General features: G+C 41.9%; 1 protein-coding gene across 8 annotated transcripts; it reads right to left on the bottom strand.

The window, feature by feature from the left end:
* Positions 1–3,499: 3,499 nt before the first annotated feature.
* On the bottom strand, positions 3,500–19,123 carry tspan4b (tetraspanin 4b). 8 transcript variants are annotated; one of them, XR_003841019.1, is made up of 11 exons: positions 18,808–19,123; positions 14,887–14,956; positions 14,609–14,800; positions 14,410–14,484; positions 9,426–9,521; positions 9,018–9,131; positions 6,979–7,114; positions 6,592–6,736; positions 6,371–6,484; positions 5,865–6,249; positions 5,175–5,258 (listed from the first exon to the last, which is right to left on the bottom strand). XR_003841019.1 is itself a non-coding variant. In XM_029508498.1 (9 exons), exons 2-8 carry the CDS (start codon positions 14,953–14,955, stop codon positions 5,221–5,223), a joined length of 702 nt encoding a protein of 233 aa, XP_029364358.1. In that variant the 5' UTR covers position 14,956; positions 18,808–19,123; the 3' UTR covers positions 3,500–5,040; positions 5,175–5,220. The 8 variants fall into 8 exon arrangements, 3 of the variants coding, with proteins under 3 accessions (XP_029364358.1, XP_029364357.1, XP_029364359.1); XR_003841018.1 differs by having other exon boundaries at positions 5,865–6,484; XM_029508498.1 differs by lacking the exons at positions 5,865–6,249; positions 6,371–6,484; positions 6,592–6,736; positions 6,979–7,114 and adding exons at positions 3,500–5,040; positions 7,158–7,275.
* Between the last annotated feature and the right edge of the window lie 623 nt (positions 19,124–19,746).

Raw genomic sequence — 19,746 nt, 5'->3', positions numbered from 1 at the left:
AATAAGAGTTGAGGTGTAGGTGAGGGTATTTGTTCTTCTATTGCTGGGATTGGCTGATGTGTGTCATCAAGCTCACCAAAAAAACGTCCCATCTGTCAAAGGACCAAAAATGGCCTCTGATGAGTCACACAAAAATGCAAGATCACTTTCCACTTTCTCTCACTTTTGTCAACTCATTAGGGTAAAACAGTTTTTTAGCATGACAGAATCTTGCTTTTAGTGGCTCTCTTGGAAATATCAAGAAATCTGGTTCACCACTGTGTTTTTTTGACTTGTCTGTTGTCATGTATCCACCCTGATTCTCTTTTTCTGGTCATCTTGCAGGCTATCTTATTAGTTTTAAGATGCATCTTTGCTGGCTGCACTGAATTATCCCCCTCAAAACATTGAACATTGTCTTTGTTGCTCATTGTGTTAATTTTCTTTTTATGTTTTTCAAATAAGGACATTTTTTTAATATCATTTCCAACAACTCTTGTCTGTTTTTCCACACAGATACGCCCTGTGGCAATCCTGTCAACACAGGCTGTAATGTAAGCAGCCATAGCGGCATAATCCATTTCTCCAATTTCCGAGCCGTCAATCTGCAAGAAAAACAAAGTATAAATTAAACCTGACACACCTTAAAATATATATTATCTCCAAGATTCCAAGAGATATTTACTGTGATGCTGAATTTCAGGACAACCAAATACATACAAACGGGGGGCGTTCCAACTTCGCTTTTACAAAGTTCATTTGAACTTTGCATTTTAAACTTCCATGGTTTCCCAGGGTTTGTTTTTTTTATGTATAATTATATGTATAATTCGACTTTATGTGTGTTTCAATAAATTTTACTGACATGGTAGGCATGTTAGTAAGAAAGCTGCTCTCTGAGACCAAAAACCCGTGTCTGCTGCTTCCATTACCAGGTAAAATCTCCTCTTCTCTCTGCACCCGTCACAATCGGACAAGCTGAGCAGGAGCGGCCGCCATAGTAACGCCTGTAAACAAACCACAGTGGCAGAGACACCCCTTGAAAACTCCTTTGGAAACTCCTTTCCCACACCTTTCGCTGGCTAATTCAGTAACCAATGAAAACATACACAATCGAGACTACGTAATCATGTTTAATTACAAACATTTATAGTACGATCAAAATTACAGGAGCATCTTTCAATAAAACATCCGGACAAGTTATCAAAAGATGCGGCTTACGCGCCCTCCGATCAGCACCATGCTGATCAACCAAACGGAGCGTCAACCAAACAGAGCGGGTTGATGTCATGTTATAATATAGCTCTTCTAATAGCAAAGGCTGGCTTACCCTTCATTGTCGGGGAGTCCCTAGTTATTCCCGCAATAAAGAAGGCGATCTCCACCGTCATGCAGCGTGACCCTGCGCCAGTCACCAAGGACATCCCACTCAGCAATGACAGTGTTGCCCGGCGCATACGGGAGATGTCCATGGACACTGAGTACTAACCCATCTCCTGTTCCTCGCTCTTCCCACGTCGTATCTCGTGGAAAAGGGATTCAGCCAAGCTCTCCACATGCAGAAAAAATATCGGAATCGTCTGAACCTGGTGAGCTCTGGCGCGCTCAGGCTAAAACTCGTGTCGAAGTGTGCGGACCTGAAGAAGCTGGCAACGGCTCACCAAGCGCAGGGCTCCCACTAAAAAGTAAAAGTGCGAACAGACTTTGTTCTCTTCTTTTAAATTAGTTATTTTATTATTTTTTTCTTGTTGCCAGGCCGTCTTGTCCGTCCTCAGAAAATTACATTAATTAATGACACATTAATTGATGCACAAGTGGTTCATCTTTTCATTGGTTAATTCACCGTTGTTCGTGTGAAGTGTGCATGATGTTGTTGGCATCTACAAATACCTATGAAAGAAATTTTCAACAAATTCTGCTGTGGTGGTGTTATTCTTACCAAGTTCCACGTCACACACACACACACACATTTTTTTTTTTTTTTTTGGCGGGGGGACATTAAGAGCATCATGGTAGCTCAGGGGGGCATTTGTTCAAAAAAGGTTGTGAACCACTGGTTTAGATAATGCGACTATAGCATGGTTTTATTCACATGCTGGGAAAAGCCAATTGCGTTTAGTAATGAAAGAAAACCTAACCCTAACCCTTGTTGGGATGACCCTATGTTATTTTTTGTACGGTTGATAATCATGCTGTTTTAACCTAATGAATCACATATTGTTTTAATATCTGATTTTATACCTCTTACATGTTTTTATATTAAATATTTATATATAGTGTATACAATCATGGCCTTTTTATTACTGAATGAAGGAGATACACTGGGGTTGTGGTTTGTGTCTGTTCTCCTTTCTCATGCACAGAAAACAGGGACCTACAACAGCCACTAGGGGCTGATTACAGGAATGGAGCCAGATAATATGAGGAGGAAGTGTGCAACCCAAAGAAGTCACACCCACATACCTCATTTCCTTTCTGCAACCATAACAAAAGCTGGACCAGGGAAAAATAGAGCATCAGACTTCGTGAACCGATGCTGGAGTTGTCTGCTGGTCAGGGAAACATAGTCTGGTCCAGAGCTCTGTAAATGATCTCTTTTTTATAGTATATTTTACTGTTTGTGTTCAAATAAAATATATTAAATTGATTTGGATGTCTCCTGCATCCTTCATCAAACGAATGCGCGAGTTCACTTTGGGAACTTTGGGAACTCAGCACCCTCATCCATTTAGTTTAGGTGTAGTAATTTGGTCGGGGGACAGACACAATTTATATAGATCTAGACATAGGCAGAGACTCTATTCTATTCTCTGCAGGGAACCACTCTGGCTGAGGCGCAGAGGAACGTATTAAACTGCATCTCTGTCTCCTGGTCTTGACTCAGGGTTGTCAGGGTTTTAGCTTTCTAGCTTTCTAAACTCACCCATATTCCTAGATATGAGAGTGGCACTACCCACAGTGGGATGGACACCATCTCTCCTAATCAGACCAGGTCTTCCCCAGAGAGTCTTCCAGATATCTATGTAGCCAACATTGTTTTCATGAGACCACCTTGACAGCCAGCGGTTGAATGACGCCAAGCGGCTGTACATGTCATCACTGGTCTGATTGAGGAGGGGACCGGAGGAATCTACAGCATCTGACGTTGTTTTAGTAAACTTATATACCGATTCCACATTAATCTTTTTGACCTCCGACTGGCAAAGTCACGTCTGTTGACGTGAATAACAATTTTACCATATTTAGGCTTATCCTTAGCCAGCAGTTTCAGGTAAGACTGGATGTTGTCTGCTCTGGCCCCCGGGATCTCCTTAACTATGGCCACTGGCGTTGCTAACTTCACATTTCTCAGAAAAGAGTCACCAATCACTAGAGTCGGCCTTTCAGCAGATGTGTCACTGAGTGGGGAGAACCTGTGGGTGGTGAACCGGGGGCTGCTGCCTATGATTATGTCTCTTGTTTCGGACAGTCACCCAGCTGCCCTGACTAGATCCAAAAGAAGCTGGCTGGTCATCTAGTGTTGCGTCCAAGCACATTAATGGAAAGTTTAATGGAAGAAAAAAATGTGGTAGAATTGGGTGTACAGGCAACAGGGATAACTGCAGTCTTGAGATCATGTAAAATGAGGCCCATTCCTCAGCAGTCTTCTTTTCAAAGAAAGTACATTTTGCATTTCTTGGGAAATCAGGGTCTTACAGTCTGGAGGAGGAGAGGAGAGGCACAGAATTCAAGTTGCTTGAGGTCCAGTTATATTCCAGAGTCGGTTGTGGTTTGGGGAGCCATGAAATCTGCTGGTGTTGGTCCACTGTGTTTTTATCAGGTCCAGCATCAGTACAGCCATCAATCAGCAAGCTTGAGGGCATTTCATGCTTCCATATGCTAACCAGCTTTATGGAAATGTTGATTTCATTTTCCAGCAGGACATGGCAATTTTGCACTGGTGTCCCTTACGATGATGGGCCAGCAAATTTGCCTGACCTAATACCCCATGGATTCTCTCTGGGGTATTGTGAAGTGAAGGATGCAAGAAAATAGACCCTTCAATACCTAAACAGTGCTGCAGACTGATTGCCTCCATGCCTTGTCACCCTGCTGCAGTAATTCATGCAAAAGTAGCCTGACGAAGAATTAAGTTCTGTACACGTTATTACTTTTCAGTAGTCCAATAGTCCAAGATTTCTGTGTTCAATCCTTTCTTTTTTTGTGTTAAATTGTCAAATTCTTTGAGATACTGAGACACATTTAGGTTTTCATTTGCTTTAAGTCATAATCTTAAAAAATAAAAGAAGTAAACCCTTGAAATATATCAGTTTGTATGTGACAAATCTATAAAGTAGTTTCACATTTAAATTGAATTACTGAAATAAATCAACTTTTTGATGATATGATGATTTAATTGAGATGCACCTGTATATTCAATAAAACAGTTACAGGTGAATAAACGGTATGGACTTATGTGCATATCAAACACTCTTAGTACAGCTGTAACTTCTCTCAACCTGTCATGTTTCAAATGCTCTCCTATCATAGAAGACACCAGAATTTATGGATATCATGAATAAATTGAACAAATGCTACATAAAACCTGATAGGTAAAGGCTTTCCCTCCTCTACACAAAAACTAAATCAGCAAGTGAAGCATTCCTCGTTGGGTCTCTGACTCCTGGATGATTGATGAAATCAGTGAATTCTGAACAGTGAACATATCAATTGTATTGACTAACAGACTATACAGTGTGTTGTAATTCAACAGGCCTGAAATAGCATATTCTTGCATATTTATAGAAAATAACTTGCTTCAAGCTATTCTGCAGGAGCAGAGATGATGGATCATCTGTCACTTCTAGATTTTTCCAAATCGCCAGCATCCACTAATGGTTTTGGTCAGATCTAAAGGATCTGACAGAGAATCTTGTCCCGGACTTAGATCCTAGATGAGTTAGTGCTAAGTGGACTGACTGCCATCAAAGACTGGTGATATGAGCTTGCTAGTCAGTCCAGGTGCTTCTCAGCACACAAAATCTGACAGTACATAAGCATGGAGAACACCAGCGCCAAGATCTGATTAGAGAGAGGTAGGCAAGTTTTAGTCACAAGCTGCGAAGTTTGTGGATTTATGAACCAAAGAGGCAAAATATGGTCAGATTGTATCATTATTATTTAGAAAAATGATCAAATAATTGACAAATAAATACCTGAACAACACCAATACAGACTCCAAACACCAGGACTGAGGGGATGTTAGCGAGCAGCCACTGCCTGGCTTTCTGATAGCACGGCTGCAGAGGACAAAAAAAGACAGGTTGTGAAGAATAAGGATACAGGGGGAGGAAAAAAGGAGTTGTAGAGACAAGTGAAAGGAACAATGTTATAGTAAAGCTGTTGGATGCCATTAGTCTAAAGATGAGCAATAGGAATGATGGCTTTCAAGTAAATTAGAGTGATAAATAAATTTTAAGAAATAGGCAGTGAGGAGTAAAATGATCCCCCAGACAACCCCTCCAGCCCCCCATTTATAGCTGTCCATTTTGACCTTCTAATCATTAGTTTTATCTGGTGGACAGGTGATTTGAATTTCACTGCACTTAGACTACACAAAAGTCAGTAAGACCAATAATAATAATAACTGAGAAGGCTCTTTAAACTGTGGTCGAAAATAAAAGAAATTAAAGAAAAGCTGTGGCCTGTGGGTTCAACACTTGCTGATCAGTTGAGACTAGACTGCTAATTCTCTCAGACCGAGTCTGAATTCAGTCCAGTCTCAGTTAACACATGAAGAATTTGACAAACATTTCCTTCTATTCTTCTTTTTTTGCTTCACTTCCCTGTGCTGAGACTATATAGAACATTGAAATTAGCAGGACATTCTCGCAGGCAGTGAATACCTCGCACTCCACTGGCTGTCTCATTGACAATTGACGTCCTCACTGCCTGCAGTGGCATTGCAGATTATTTTGCACTTTCCAGGGAATAACTTTTGCCCCTACTGATGACAGATATTTTTGATGTTCTGAAAAGTGAACACATTGTGAAGGTTTGAGACAATAGGACCCAGAAGCAGACAGATCCCATGAAGGGAGGTTTCAATGTTCTTTAATGTGAAAAGAAGGTCTTCAGGGGAAAAGGGAGGGGGATGGGCAAGGGCAAGTGGCTGTTGAACAAAACTGCAGTGAATGCTAGAGTCCAGATGTGTTGAGGCTTTGAGGTGGTAGTGAGGCTGGAGACCAGAACTCGAAGTGGCAGGCATAGGATCCATTGAAGGTCACATTACTAGGGCAGAGCCAAGGAGAAGTGATCAAGGACAGGCAGATTCGACACCAGGAGATCAGACTAGACAAGGCTTTGTACTGCAGGCTGATGATGATAACGAGAACCAGCTGAGGAGCCACACCTTCTGTCCGAGTTGGTAGGCAGGGGCAGGAGTTCGATGATGGTCAGTGAGGTGTTTATTTCAGGCAGCAGAATGGACGAGAGCTGACCAAACCTCCCTCCAGACCCGATGACACTGTCAAAGGTTGGCCCGAACAAATGGAAATGGGGGGTTAATATCCTAGAGAAGCCTTAAATGGGGACATCCCTGTTGCCAAGAAGGTGAGAGAACAATGGACATACTCAATCCAGGGTAACTGGGTGCATCAGGAGGAAGGATGGCGAGCTGTGACACAGCGTAGGGCTGCCTCCAGGTTTTGATTAGCCCATTCTGTTCACCCAATAGTCTGAGGGTGGTGTCCAAACCTGAGATGTAAACTGAGGGCCCCTGTCCAACACAATCCTGAGGTATGTCAGTTTGAATACATGAAAGACCAGCAGATGTGTTGTCTTAGTAGCTGAGGGCAACTTGCTGAAGTGCTCAGTCTTAAGGAAGCAATCAACAATAGTTGGTGTTACTTTCACATGGCGGAAGGCCTGTGACTAAATCCACTGCAATGTGGAGCCATGGAAAACTGCGCACAGGGAAAGGGCATAACAGGCAAGCAAGGGGTTGGTGAGAGGCCTTACTGCAGGCACAGCTGGTGCAGGCAGCTTGGGTGTCGTGGGACATGGAAGGCCACAAAAGACGTTGCTTGATGAAGGTGAGGGAGCGGCAGAAACTGGGATGGCACCCAACGAATATACCCACTGCAACACTTGAGACCTAACAGAGCCGGGAACAAATAGATGGTTAGTGAGACCATTACCTGGGTCCAGGTCAGAGTGCTGTGCCTCCCAAACCAGGGTTTTTATCTCCCATTTAGCTATAGCAACCACAAAAGAAGAAGGTAGAATGACCTCTGGTTCGTGTCTCTCTGGAGTGGCCTGGCAGGAGAGGGAATCAGGTTTAGCATTACAGGAGCCGGTTGGAAGGTGAAAGTGAAGTTAAATTGCCCTAGAAACAAGGTCCACTGGGCCTGTCAGGTATTTAATCGTTTAGCAGAGCGAAGGTAGGAGAGATTGTTGTGATCAGTCCATACAGCAAGTGGTTGTTCAGCTCCCTCAAGCCAATACCTCCATTCCTCCAATGCTGGAACCACTGCTAATAGTTCTCTGTTTCCAAAATCATAGTTGCGCTCTGTGGGGGAAAGACGCAGAGAGAAAAAGGCACAGGAATGCAGCTTATTGTCCTGAGACCACTGTGACAAGACAGCCCCCACCCCCAAGTCAGAGGACTCGGCTTCCACAATAAACTGCTGGGCGTGGTCAGGATGAACCAACACAGGGGCAGAGGTGAAAAACTGTTTCAAGGCCTGGAAGGCTGCATCAGCCGCAGGAGTCCACTGGAAAAGAGAGGCAGTGGAGGAGCTGCTACTTTGCTGTAGTGGTGGATAAAGCTTCATTAGAAGTTAGTGAATCCCAGAAAACATTGTAACTGCTTCTGCGTGATGGCCGCTGTCTGAACTGCTACTGCCTGAACTTTTTCTGGATTAACTGGCCCGAAAGCCCAGATAACTCACAGAAGACATATTTCTCGGCTTTCACATATAACTTGTTTTTCAGTAACCAGCTTAGCACTAACCTGACATGCTGGACATGCTCCTCCATGTTGCAGGAAAAAATTAGGATGTCATCCAAATATACAAAAAAAAAATGGTTCAGCATGTCCTGAAGAACATCATTAGTACATGAAATGCAGCCAGGGCATTGGTAAGGCCGAAAGACATGACAGAGTACTCGAATTGGCCAAGAGGTGTGTTGAAGGCCGCTTTCCACTTGTCCCCTTCTCTGATTCGGATGAGATTACATGCATTGTGGAGGTCTAGTTTGGTGAACAATGTAGCTTGGTGGAGGGGTTAAAAAGCAGTAAGGCCACAGAAATCAATACAGGGGTGTAAAGTGTGATCCTTTCTCTTAACAAAAAGGAAACCAGCTCTGACAGGAAAAGAAGAGGGACGGCTCAAACCAGCAGACAGGAAATCATGGAGGTATTTTTCCATGGCCTCCCTCTCTAGGCATAACAGGTTGTACAGATGGCTTGCAGGCAAACGGGCACCAGGGAGCAGTTCAATTGCAAATCCTGTGCAATCAATGAGAGTCTGAAGTCTTGAACCCATACACATCACCAGATGCTTGGTTTCGTCCCTTGTGATTCCCTGTCAGGCCTTCATTGCAGCCATTTTCAGCAAGTGAAATGCATGCTCTATTGGATTCAGCTCAGGTGACTGAATTACAGAACATTCCAACTCAAAACATACACTGTCCATTTGCAGTGCATAGCCACCCACTGAGTTCTGAAGAATTTGGCTGAATACAAGCAGATATTATTCCCCGAAACACTTCAGAATTCATCTTACTGTTTTTGTCAGCAGTAACATCATCAACTAATAAAAGAAAACCAGTTCCATTGGGAGCCATACATGCGCCATTACAATTCATCTGCCATGCTTGACTGTTGAGGAAAGTTTATAAATGTTTCTATATAGGTATACATTTACAGTTTTTTAATTATCTGAATGTGTTATTATTATTATTATTATTATTATTATTATAAACAATAACTCAGATTTAGCCTTTTGTGTCATGAGACTAGACACACTAAGAGATTCATAAAGACAGCCACAAACCTCGCTCCACCCATCAACACACTGGTCCTTCCCAACAGAACAACAGGATGATGGTAGTGTACCATTCAGCACGTCATACCAGTCTGTTTTGTTAGTGACTCCACAGCATTTAAACTGGGAAGGGAAAGAGTTGAACAATTAGCCATTAGCCATAACCATTAGCTATACCGACAAGTCAAAACTGAAAACAGGCAACAGGCAACTGAAAAGTTCAAAGAACCTACCAGTTAAAACATACTGAACAATCAAACATAGTTATATGTAGTTCAGAAGTTGTGGAGTAACTATCTGGGACTAATTGTAGCCCTGTGTTTGAAAGTTACTGATGATTTGAAGGTAGAGCCACTAACCCTAACACTAACCTGACAGTCATATGTCTTGGAGTCACTCAACGCAAGCTACACTCACCATTTTCTGAACGTTGTCCCAGGATTTCTTCAATGCAGGTTCTGACTCATAAATCTTCATACCCTCTTTTAATTCACCTTGTGCTTTAGAGTCCAGCTAAAATAGAATGAGAAAAGGAAGGAGACTCAGTTATCCAATTAATCTTTGTAGAGCTAATCCAGCACTGTAATCATTGAGAGAACTCATTGAGTCAGACCGAGAAAAGACCAAGCTGCAACCCCCAAGAACATTAATTTTGATTTTCTTGAACAACAGAGAAAAGATGCTGGTTCTGAAGGCGCTCCGAAACAAAAAGGAGATACTCCACAAGGACAGAGCAGTACAGTTTTACCCCTATCTGGCAGCCGGGATGCACAAGAAACACAAGGCCTTCGACTCTGTGACAAAGAAGCTCCATAATATGGGGATAAGAAACGGAATATGGTACCCTGCAAAGTTACTGCTACCATACAAGGGCAACACCCGCACTTTTGTCAACAGTTGTAAGGGACTTTATACAATGCATTCAAGAGGAGGAAAGGCAGGTTGAATAACTGTACCATGTTGACAAACTAGTCAGTTGACTAGCATAACAGCGCTGGTGCTAATGTAAACAGAACAGGTGAAGTCAGGTATTGTTACCAAAAACATTCCTTTTTTCAGTGCAAAAAGTTAAGTAACTTTGCTATGCTCAGTTTTTGCTTCCACTTCTGGCTGTACAATTTGCAGCACAATTGCACCAACATTTTAATTTCTATTGACAAGAAATTGAAAGGATATTTATTTCAGCAACCCCTGTTCTAAATTACATTTACATTTACAATGACATTACAGCATCCAAAGCTATTGCTAACCAATTCAAACTTAACCAATGCATCTTTGACCAAGGGGAAAAACCGGAGAAAATCCTATCTTGGCGTAATCCTATCAGCCCCATTTAGGAGTTGACGACGCTGTCATTTACCTGCTGCAACTAGCCCATTTGCATCTGGATGGTGAGGGAGGCACTGTGAGGATCACAGTCTTTGATTTCTCCAGTGCTTTCAACACCATTCAGCCTCTGCTACTGGGTGAGAAGCTGTGGGTGATGGGTGTTGACGACGCAGTGATCTCCTGGATTACAGACTACTTGACAGGCCGGTCACAGTTTGTCCGTCTGGGCAGTGTGCTGTCTGATGTGGTGGTCAGTGATACAGGAGCTCCACAGGGGACTGTGCTTTCTCCCTTCCTCTTCACCTTATACACCACTGACTTTAAGTACAACTCTGAGTCATGTCACCTGCAGAAGTTCTCTGATGACTCAACTGTTGTCGGGTGTATAAGAGAGGGAGAGGAGGGGGAGTACAGGACACTAATAGACAACTTTGTAGAGTGGTCTGAACAGAATCACTTGAGGCTGAACATCAACAAGACCAGAGAGATGGTGATCGACTTCAGGAGGAAGAAGACACTTTCACAGCCACTATGGATCAGGGGGGAGGTGGTGGAGGAGGTAGAGGACTACAGATACCTGAGAGTGATGATCGACTGGACTGGAAATCTAACACCGAGTCTGTGTACAAGAAGGGGATGAGCAGACTCTACTTCCTGAGGAAGCTGAGATTCTTCAACGTGTGCGGCAAAGATGTTGGAGATCTTCTACCAGTCTGTTGTTGCCAGCACCATCTTCTTTGCTGTTGCATGTTGGGGCAGCTGCATCAGAGCCAGCGACACCAACAGACTTGACAAGATCGTCAAGAAGGCTGGCTCTGTACTTGGTTTAAGACTGGACTCCTTTGAGACTCCTTTGAGAGGAGGATACTGAACAAACTGTTATCCATTGTGGTTAATGAGCAGCACCCTCTCCATTACACAGTGGACCGACAGCGGAGCAACTTCTCCCACAGGCTGCTACAGCTCCGTTGTCGAAGAAACAGATACAGGAAATCTTTCCTGCCACATGCCATCACACTGTATAATAACAGCTAAATAGCTCTGGTCATTACTCACAGTCACTGTGCACTTTACTTTACTGTATATATTTTTTTTATTCTTACTGCATATATTTTATATATTTTATTCCCTGTGTGTAATGCTGCTGTTACACTGCAATTTCCCAGCCTGGGATAAATAAAGTATCTATCTATCTATCTATCTATCTATCTATCTATCTATCTATAAAACAATACCAAATTGAAAGGTCTATCACCATTCTTAAAAATGATAAGGGGGAACCCATTGCAGACCCTGTTGCCATAAATAATAAATTCAGAGACTTTTATGAAAGACTCTATAGCTCTGCAGTAAACAGGCTAACAGATCATAGCTCATTTTCATTCTTAAACAAACTTAATTTCCCCCAAATAGAAGAATGCGAAAGGTCATTGCTAGGGGCAAACTTGACATTGGAAAAGATCTTGGTAGCAATAAGATGTATGAATTCTGGAAAAACAGCAGGTCCAGATAGTCTACCCCTCGAAATTTATAAAAAAAAAAACTTTGAATCAAAACTTAGAACACCCCTCCTCAAAATGTTTTCAGAATCTCTTCAAACGGGGATACTCCCTCCTTGCTTGAGGGGTGCCCTGATTACCCTGTTCCTGAAGGCCGGTGAACCTAGCAATAAGTGTGAAAATAGGAGACCAGTTAGTCTTCTGAATTCAGACCTGAAGGTACTTTGTAAAGTTTTGACTAAAAGATTGGAGCCTATATTATCAGGTCTAATAATGGAAGATCACAGGGTTTTCACAATGTGAAAAGGGTCTTGAACATTTTGCATGACCAGAGGGGGGCATCAGGTACAGCCTTCTTAGCATTAGATGCTGGGAAGACTTTCGACAAGGCGGAATGGACTTACTTATTTGAAATTATTGGATGTTTTGGCCTGGGGGAGGGGTTTTGTAAGTCTGTAAGTGGGTTAAACTTTTATATAATGATTCCCATGGAAAAATTATTACCAACAATAACATTTCAAAATTGATTAAGCTCAATAGAGGCTGTAGATAAGGTTGTCCTCTGTCCCTCCTACTATTCATAATCACAATCAAGCCATTTGCCATCACTGTGAGAGAGCATAACTTGATTAGAGGTATAAAGATAGGAGAAACTGACCATCGAATAGCCCTTTATGCTGACGATATTATTCTTTTTCTTAGAAAATTGGTCACATCTGTCCTATCCCCTCTAGACTTAATCAAGTCCCATTTAGGTTACGCAGATATGTTTTTAGCCTGCTGCAATTACAACTCATCCCTGCTCTGATTGTGTGAACTCTCGCTATTGTTTTATGATATGTTAGCCCATCTGATGATATATGTGACACTTGAAATATGTTTATTTATTGTTGTATTATTACTCCCGGTACGGGTGTGTTTGTTTCTTATATGAATGGATAAATGATGTAATGGTAAATAATTCTGTTTATTTTGAGTAATGTGCACTTATATTTGATGACCCAGGTCAAATGACTTCTTGAATGTATTGAATTTATTGAGATTGAATTGGTGTGATTTAGTGAATGTTAATTTCAGTCATTTTTTAATTACATTAGAAACATGTTTTTTAAGGAGCCTGTGTTTATGCAGGCCATGTTTCCTTGTACTGGGTATCCTTTGATGGTGAGCTAGAAGAACCCAGGAAACCAGAGACACTGTTCCTACTGGTGTGGCCAGATCCCAGCCACAGTCCTACTCATGCCCCTCTCTCACTCTCCTCATATCCACACCTTACCCATCCAATCTCCTTGTGACTGACTTTTGGAATCTTGAGACTTTTTTGGACTTTATGGTCTCTTTTCCTTTTTATTCTGTTTTATTTTGTTGGTTGGAGTTGCAACAACATTATAACCGGTGCCTGAGGTATTAACTGAGTGACAGAGATCTAATCTGGGGTTGTATTGAGTAGTTGCTAAATGCTAAGTGAATGAACTGAACTAATTGCTATTAGGGTTAGGTTCTCATTTAATTCTGTGCATCAGTTAATCATTCCCCCTCACTAAAGAAAATTAGAATATTCTTGCTGCGATTTTCTTAATCATTTACCAACCTGTATCTGGAAAAATGTCTTAACCCTAACCCTATTTCCAAAAGTGTGGGGTCAATTTATACAAAAACAGTAATAAAAACAAATGATCTCCTTCATCCATTGAATGAACCTGGAGAATCAGTACCTCTGCATAACTCTGTTCCTTCATTCTTTATTTACTGGATTGTACGGCAATGATGCTTGCATGAACTTGTTGTGCCTTGGTTTGAATATAGTGTTGCCTCTTATCAAATCTCAATCTAGAAGGAATGTTCTTTACTGTGGACTGACTTAAAAAAAAAAAAGGGAAAATAAAACGTGTTCATTATATACAGGTGCAAGTCAAAGCATAAACTAGGTGAAACAGGTGAGCTTGGATATGTAACTAGAATGGCATTATATAACAATGATAATTATGCTTCTCCATTATTTTCTTTTACACCGCCCCTAGGAAGAAGAAAATATTTCGTGCCCCCCCACACACACACTCTCCACTGCTAGTGTCATTTGTTTATAAAATTGTTATAATTTTATAGACATTGCCCCACTATTTGAGAAGCACTGCATTGAGGTGTCATTCTAGTTTAGTCACTTCCTGTTTTATTTTGAAATCTGCGTCTTACCCCTGTCTTCTTGTCAAGCCTTTTCCTGTCCTAATGCGTTTCACCTGTGTCTCTGTATACCCCTCTCCCTGGTGTATGCTGCATACCCCTTTCCCTCTTTGCCAGATCATCTTGTCGTATCCAATAAGAATTCCAGCATTTCTCCCAGGTGACCTCCCATATGAGACCCTGTTTTCTGATCCCATTTTTCAGAGTTTTTCTTTCTGGAATTCTGTACCTCTGCCTATTTATTCTCAGTTTCTTGGTAAAGACCTGCTTCTGAAGAAATGACTTGGGTAGGTTGTAGATTTGATTCCCAGCATAGGGCTTATTTGCGTGGAGTTTGCATTATATGAAAAATAATAAGCCCTGAACCTAAACCTTGCGAATGACAAGCTCACCTTATCGTGAAAGATGTGAATGACCAACCCCAAGGTGATCTCAGTCAGGACCAGGAGCAGGAGGATCACAAAGAACTGCAAGACAGAGATAGAATCTGTAGATTTTCATCTCAACATCAACCTCAGCAATTCCACTTCCTGTCTGACCACCTCTACTGCACTGCATATTACTGATAGATTAAAATGCTTAGCTTCTCACCATGAATAACAGGCAGCGCTGTTCCTTCAGAGCACCAAGACAGCCCAGGAAGCCCGTCACCATGGTGATGCCACCAGCCACAAACAGCAGATTGGCAGCTGAGAGGGACGGAAAGGACAGAGGAAGAGAAGAGAATTCTGCCTGGTTGAAGGACAACCAGACTCCAACACCAAACAGGCCACATCCTCCAAGCTGTTCAGGAGTCACAAGGTAGTGTTAATCACAGGCTCTGTCTGTGATGATGTGTGTTACAGGTAAATACTGGAATCAATACTGACCCAGAAGATGAGATTGAAAACAAACATCAAGTATTTGACGCAGCAGAGACATTTCCGAGACACTGACATCCTGCAACAGAAGAATTAAAACTGTTAGAATGAAATATTCAGCACTGGTTTCACTTGTCTTTAGGATATAGTGTGTGTGTATGTGTGTGGGGGAGCATGAAGAGACACTCAATGGTCATGTGACCAACTTCACATGACATGGTACACCTGCTCCTACACTGCTCCTGCTCCATTTTCCCTTCACTTATGAACAAGACCGAGAGCTAGTTGAACTCCTCCACTTGGGGCATACCCAGAAAATGGCACATAAAGATTCCATGTTCCCACCAACCCCAAAAGCTTTGCCAGATGGAAAGTTGAAGACTAACCTGACAGAATCCTGGTCTGGATGTTTCCAGCAGACCCTCACTATTTGTTTGGGCCTGTCAGGTCTGTCTCGCATCATTCCAAGCCACCTGATCCACTACACCACTTGGTGGTGATCAGTTCCTCTCTTCACCTGGACTTCCAAAACATATGATCCCAGTTCAGCTGTCACAATTACAAAGTCAATCATTGACCTGCAATCGAGGGTGTCCTGGTACCAGGGGCACTGATGGACACCCTTAAGTTTGAATAGCTTGTGTCCTGATCCTATGTGCGCTTGCTCGGGAGGTTCAGTGGTGCAGGCAGTTACCTCCCTGGATCTCTTCGGGCTGCAGCATGCCATGTGGCTGAGGTGGCTCTCTGCGTTTGGTGCCTCTTGTGCTCCAACATGCTGGGTGGCAGGTCTGTGGGGGGTCTTAACCCCAGACTTTTGTGTGTCACATTATGAAGAATTGATTAATCCCGCCAAAAATGGGCTGAGCTTTTCTTTCAATCTAACACTCTGTACCCTGTCTTTGACATGGCTTCTCTTTTGGGGCACCTTCACCTATCTTGACTCTCATAATATTGAGTGAGATGGCATGAAAAGAACAGCATCTTTCACACCACTACTTCCAACCAGCACCACCTGCTTCCTTTCCCCTGTCCATCCTCCTGCGTCTTGTCTGTCCTTCTTTCCCCCCTATATTCACTGTGGTGTAGCACTCTTCCCTGCCTCACAAGGTTGTTTCACTGAATACAGATCAAAAATCAACCTCATAAAAAGTTGATACACTTTGTGGTGTTTAACTGTAAGGATGAATTGCAGAAGAAAGAGACAACAACAACAAAAATTTGCATGAACACCTGAAAATTTATTTATTTTTTAACTCACCTCTATCCACTCATAAGTTGACAATTTCATCAGTATTTAATCATTATTCTTAAATGGGTTGGCAAATCCATAATCCAATAGATTTTGTAGTCAACTGATTTCAACTGATTCGGTTTAACTGGAACGTTTCAATGTCACGCCACTTTGAAGAATTAACACAGAAACTCCTATGCAACACAGGACCAAATTCAGGCAGTCAGTGTATTTACGGGAAAAATGTCCCTTGTTTCAATGCCTGGAGCAGGGCCCACAACCTTTTATTAAGTCACATTGGGAAGTGGTTGCTCATCTGAATTTAGGATTATTACAGTCTAATTTTTGAATATGTGATGCGTCATTATGTGTTGTGCTGTATTGCTTATTAAAATCCAGGTGTAATCTTATACATTAGTTGTTTCCAATACAAGTTATATAATGTCAGCACTGTTCTGAAACATGAGTGTGTGTGACTCAGATTTGTCACTGACTGAGTGGTCCTCACATCGACACAGGAAGTCAAACTGCTTACAGGAAGGAAACTCCCTCCCCTCCTTGGTAGACCAAATTATACCACTGAGCTTAGATCTTGCAGTGGAAAACCAGGATGTATATCAGAACTGGTGCAGAGACAATCTACTCAGCCCACAGTAATTGAATAGAGAGACTGACAGCTGAAACTGTTAATACTGTACACTAGTCCAATACAAAGTGAACTATGTAAATGTGGCTGTGAACTTTCTTGAAGGACAGCTTGAAGATTGTCAGGAAATTTGCTAAATAGACATGATATTTCCCACTATGAATGTCATGTGTTAACCAGTGACATCAAGTAACTTGTAGCCACCTGTTTATTGGACGTGTGCTGCGCTCACTATGCCACTGGCACCCGTGGAAGTTTTTTGTTTCATCTCCTAGGTCAATAGTTGAGTACTGAGCTCAGCCCACATGTAGGTAGTCTGACCTGTGCCAGTTAAATTTGTACCTGGACATAGGCCTTTATTGCATTTTGGAAGGCAGATTGATTGATTTATTCTATTTCTATTTTGATAATTTTTCAGTGTGGTGTTGATTTTTGTGTTGTTTCTGGTTCTCATGGTAAATCTAAACATGGTTGATGTAAAAACTACTTGTAAATAATTACTTGTAAAAATTGTTATTTTAAAACTTAATTTTCCTATAGGTGATGATGAGAGGGTAGCCCTTTAATTTTGCACACCTGCCACCTACAATGTTAATGGACAGCCCTGCTTAGGTACATGGAAAGAGATCCCCTAAACACCTTGACTTTTGTAAGGAAAAGTTACTTACTGTTATCAATGCAGATGTGACAAAGAACAGGCAAGGAGTGTGAGAGTTCATAAGGAGTAGAACAACAACACCAAGCTCAACAGATATAGAAGGGAAGAATATGTGCTGGAATGGATCTGCTGAGACTGGACTATTAGCTACTAGTCAACAACCTTTCTTTAAAACACTAATATTGCTACTTCAAGTGACATACCTGACATACAGGTGACATACATGCCACTCAAAGAGACCAGCCTTTTGCCCTGTATGGCGCTGATGTTAGTTAGCAATGATAACTTTGTCTGACATCTGTGGATGCTGCACATATACAACACATACAACATATTCTCAATGCCTCTAGGATTAGCGTTCTGAACCCTTGGGGGGGGGGGGGGCGCTGGGAACGTCAAGGCTGAGAGGGGGGCGCTCAGGCTCAAATGGGGGGCACCACAACTTGGCTTTTACAAAGTTAATTTGAACTCTGCATTTTAAACTTCCATGGTTTCCCAGGGTTTTGTTTTTTTTTAGTGCAAATCGACTTTATGTGTTTCAATAAATTTTACTGACATAGTAGGCATGTTAGTAGGAAAGCTCTCTGAGACCAAAAGCCCATGTCTGCTGCTTCCATGACCAGCTAAAATCTCCTCTTCTCTCTGCATCTGTCATAATTGGACAAGATGAGCAGGAGCGGCCGCCATAGTAACGCCTGTAAACAAACCACAGCAGCAGCAAAACCCCTTGAAAACCCACTACCACTCGTTCCAACCACTAGTGGTTCCGTTTCGTCTTTTCATTGGTTAATTCACCGTTGTTCACGTGAAGTGTGCATGATGTTGTTGGCATCTACAAACACCTATGACACAAACTTTCAACAAATTCTACTGTGGTGGTGTTTTTCTTCCAAGTTGCTTAATACCTACACCTGGAGTTATTTTCAAATGTTGTGATACTTTGAAGTGATATAAACGTTAAATTCAAAAACCCTTAAAGGCTGTGTGGCCATTCTCTCAGTAGAAACATCAATTTGACTTAAATTCCACCTCACAGTTCTTTCCAGAAAATCACCTGAAGAGCTCAGGGTCCCATTACAACTAAAGTAACATTTCCATGTTGTTTACCATTATACTCTGTGTGTGTCTCTGTGTCAAGAACATATTTTGGAGGCGATGTTCAAATCAAAATTCATGCTCTCTCTCTCTCTCACACACACACACACACACACACACACTTTTTTTTTTTTTTTTTTTTTTTTTTTTTTGGGGGGGGGGTTAAGACCATCATGGTAGCTCAGGGGGGCGTTTGTTCAAAAAAGGTTGAGAACCACTGCTGTAGATCAAAAACCATCATACACAGTTTGAGTTTTCTGCTCCTGAGATTCGCAGTATATAGTTACAGCTCAACTTTACCTGAGGACGAGTTCTGGCCTTTCAGATCTCAACTTTGTCTGGCCCCCTTTTGTAACTTCTGGATTATTCAGCCCGTAGGTTCGGTTTTATATTTCCTTTCCTCCCCAGATCCTCTTTAGACTGGTCAGTAGACCAGCTGTGCCTTTCAACCACTTTTTAAAAATTTTTTCTGCTTTGTTAGTCCTCACTGGCGCGTTGTCTCTGTCCACGGGTTACCTTGTGATAAATTCCTGGAATCTAAATCCTACTTCAAGTAATTTTAGCCTTTGTTTTGTTCAGTTTTGTTAACAGAACTCCCCCCACCTCTCTCAACTATTTCCAGATGTGTGTATTGTTGCCCGCCCCTCTCTGTGTTCCTCCCCTTCCCATTTTCCCCTGTCGTTTTCCTGTCCCTCCTCCAGCCCGAAGCTTAAAACTTTTCTTTTAGCCCTTTGTTCAGGAATCCTCTCTCTCTGTCATGCACACACAGGCATGCACATTTCTTTTTCTGTCATAGTTTCTGTCATAGTAATGTCGCAGCACATTATGTTATTCAGCATCTCTTTGAAATAACCTGTTGTGATTAAAACAGTGGTGGTTTGTAGTTTTGTGCTCCAAAAAGACTAAAATCATTGTATACCTGCACCAGTGCATAGTGGAGAAAGAGAAGAAGAAAGAACTCCTTATCTTAAACTGAGATGAGCCTCCTAGAGTTCATCTTCTCCCCATGTTGGCCTTTACCCCCTGATAAAAATGCTCTCAGCTTTTCCTCCTGAAGAAATTTAAGGAGATTGGTTAAATTTTTGTGTCAATATAAAAAGTCTGCCTATAAAAATGTCTATAAAAACACATTCTCTAAAGCAGTATGTTTATTTTTTTCACATACAGTATAATACATGCACATTATAATAATCTTTAAACATTTTTAAAGAGCAGATGGTGCTGTGAAAACAGCGTTGA

This window comes from Echeneis naucrates, chromosome 8, assembly GCF_900963305.1.
Source record: "Echeneis naucrates chromosome 8, fEcheNa1.1, whole genome shotgun sequence".
Lineage (NCBI taxonomy): Eukaryota > Metazoa > Chordata > Actinopteri > Carangiformes > Echeneidae > Echeneis > Echeneis naucrates.
The sequence above is the reverse complement of the archived record's forward strand: the minus strand, read 5'-3'. Positions and strand labels throughout refer to the sequence as shown.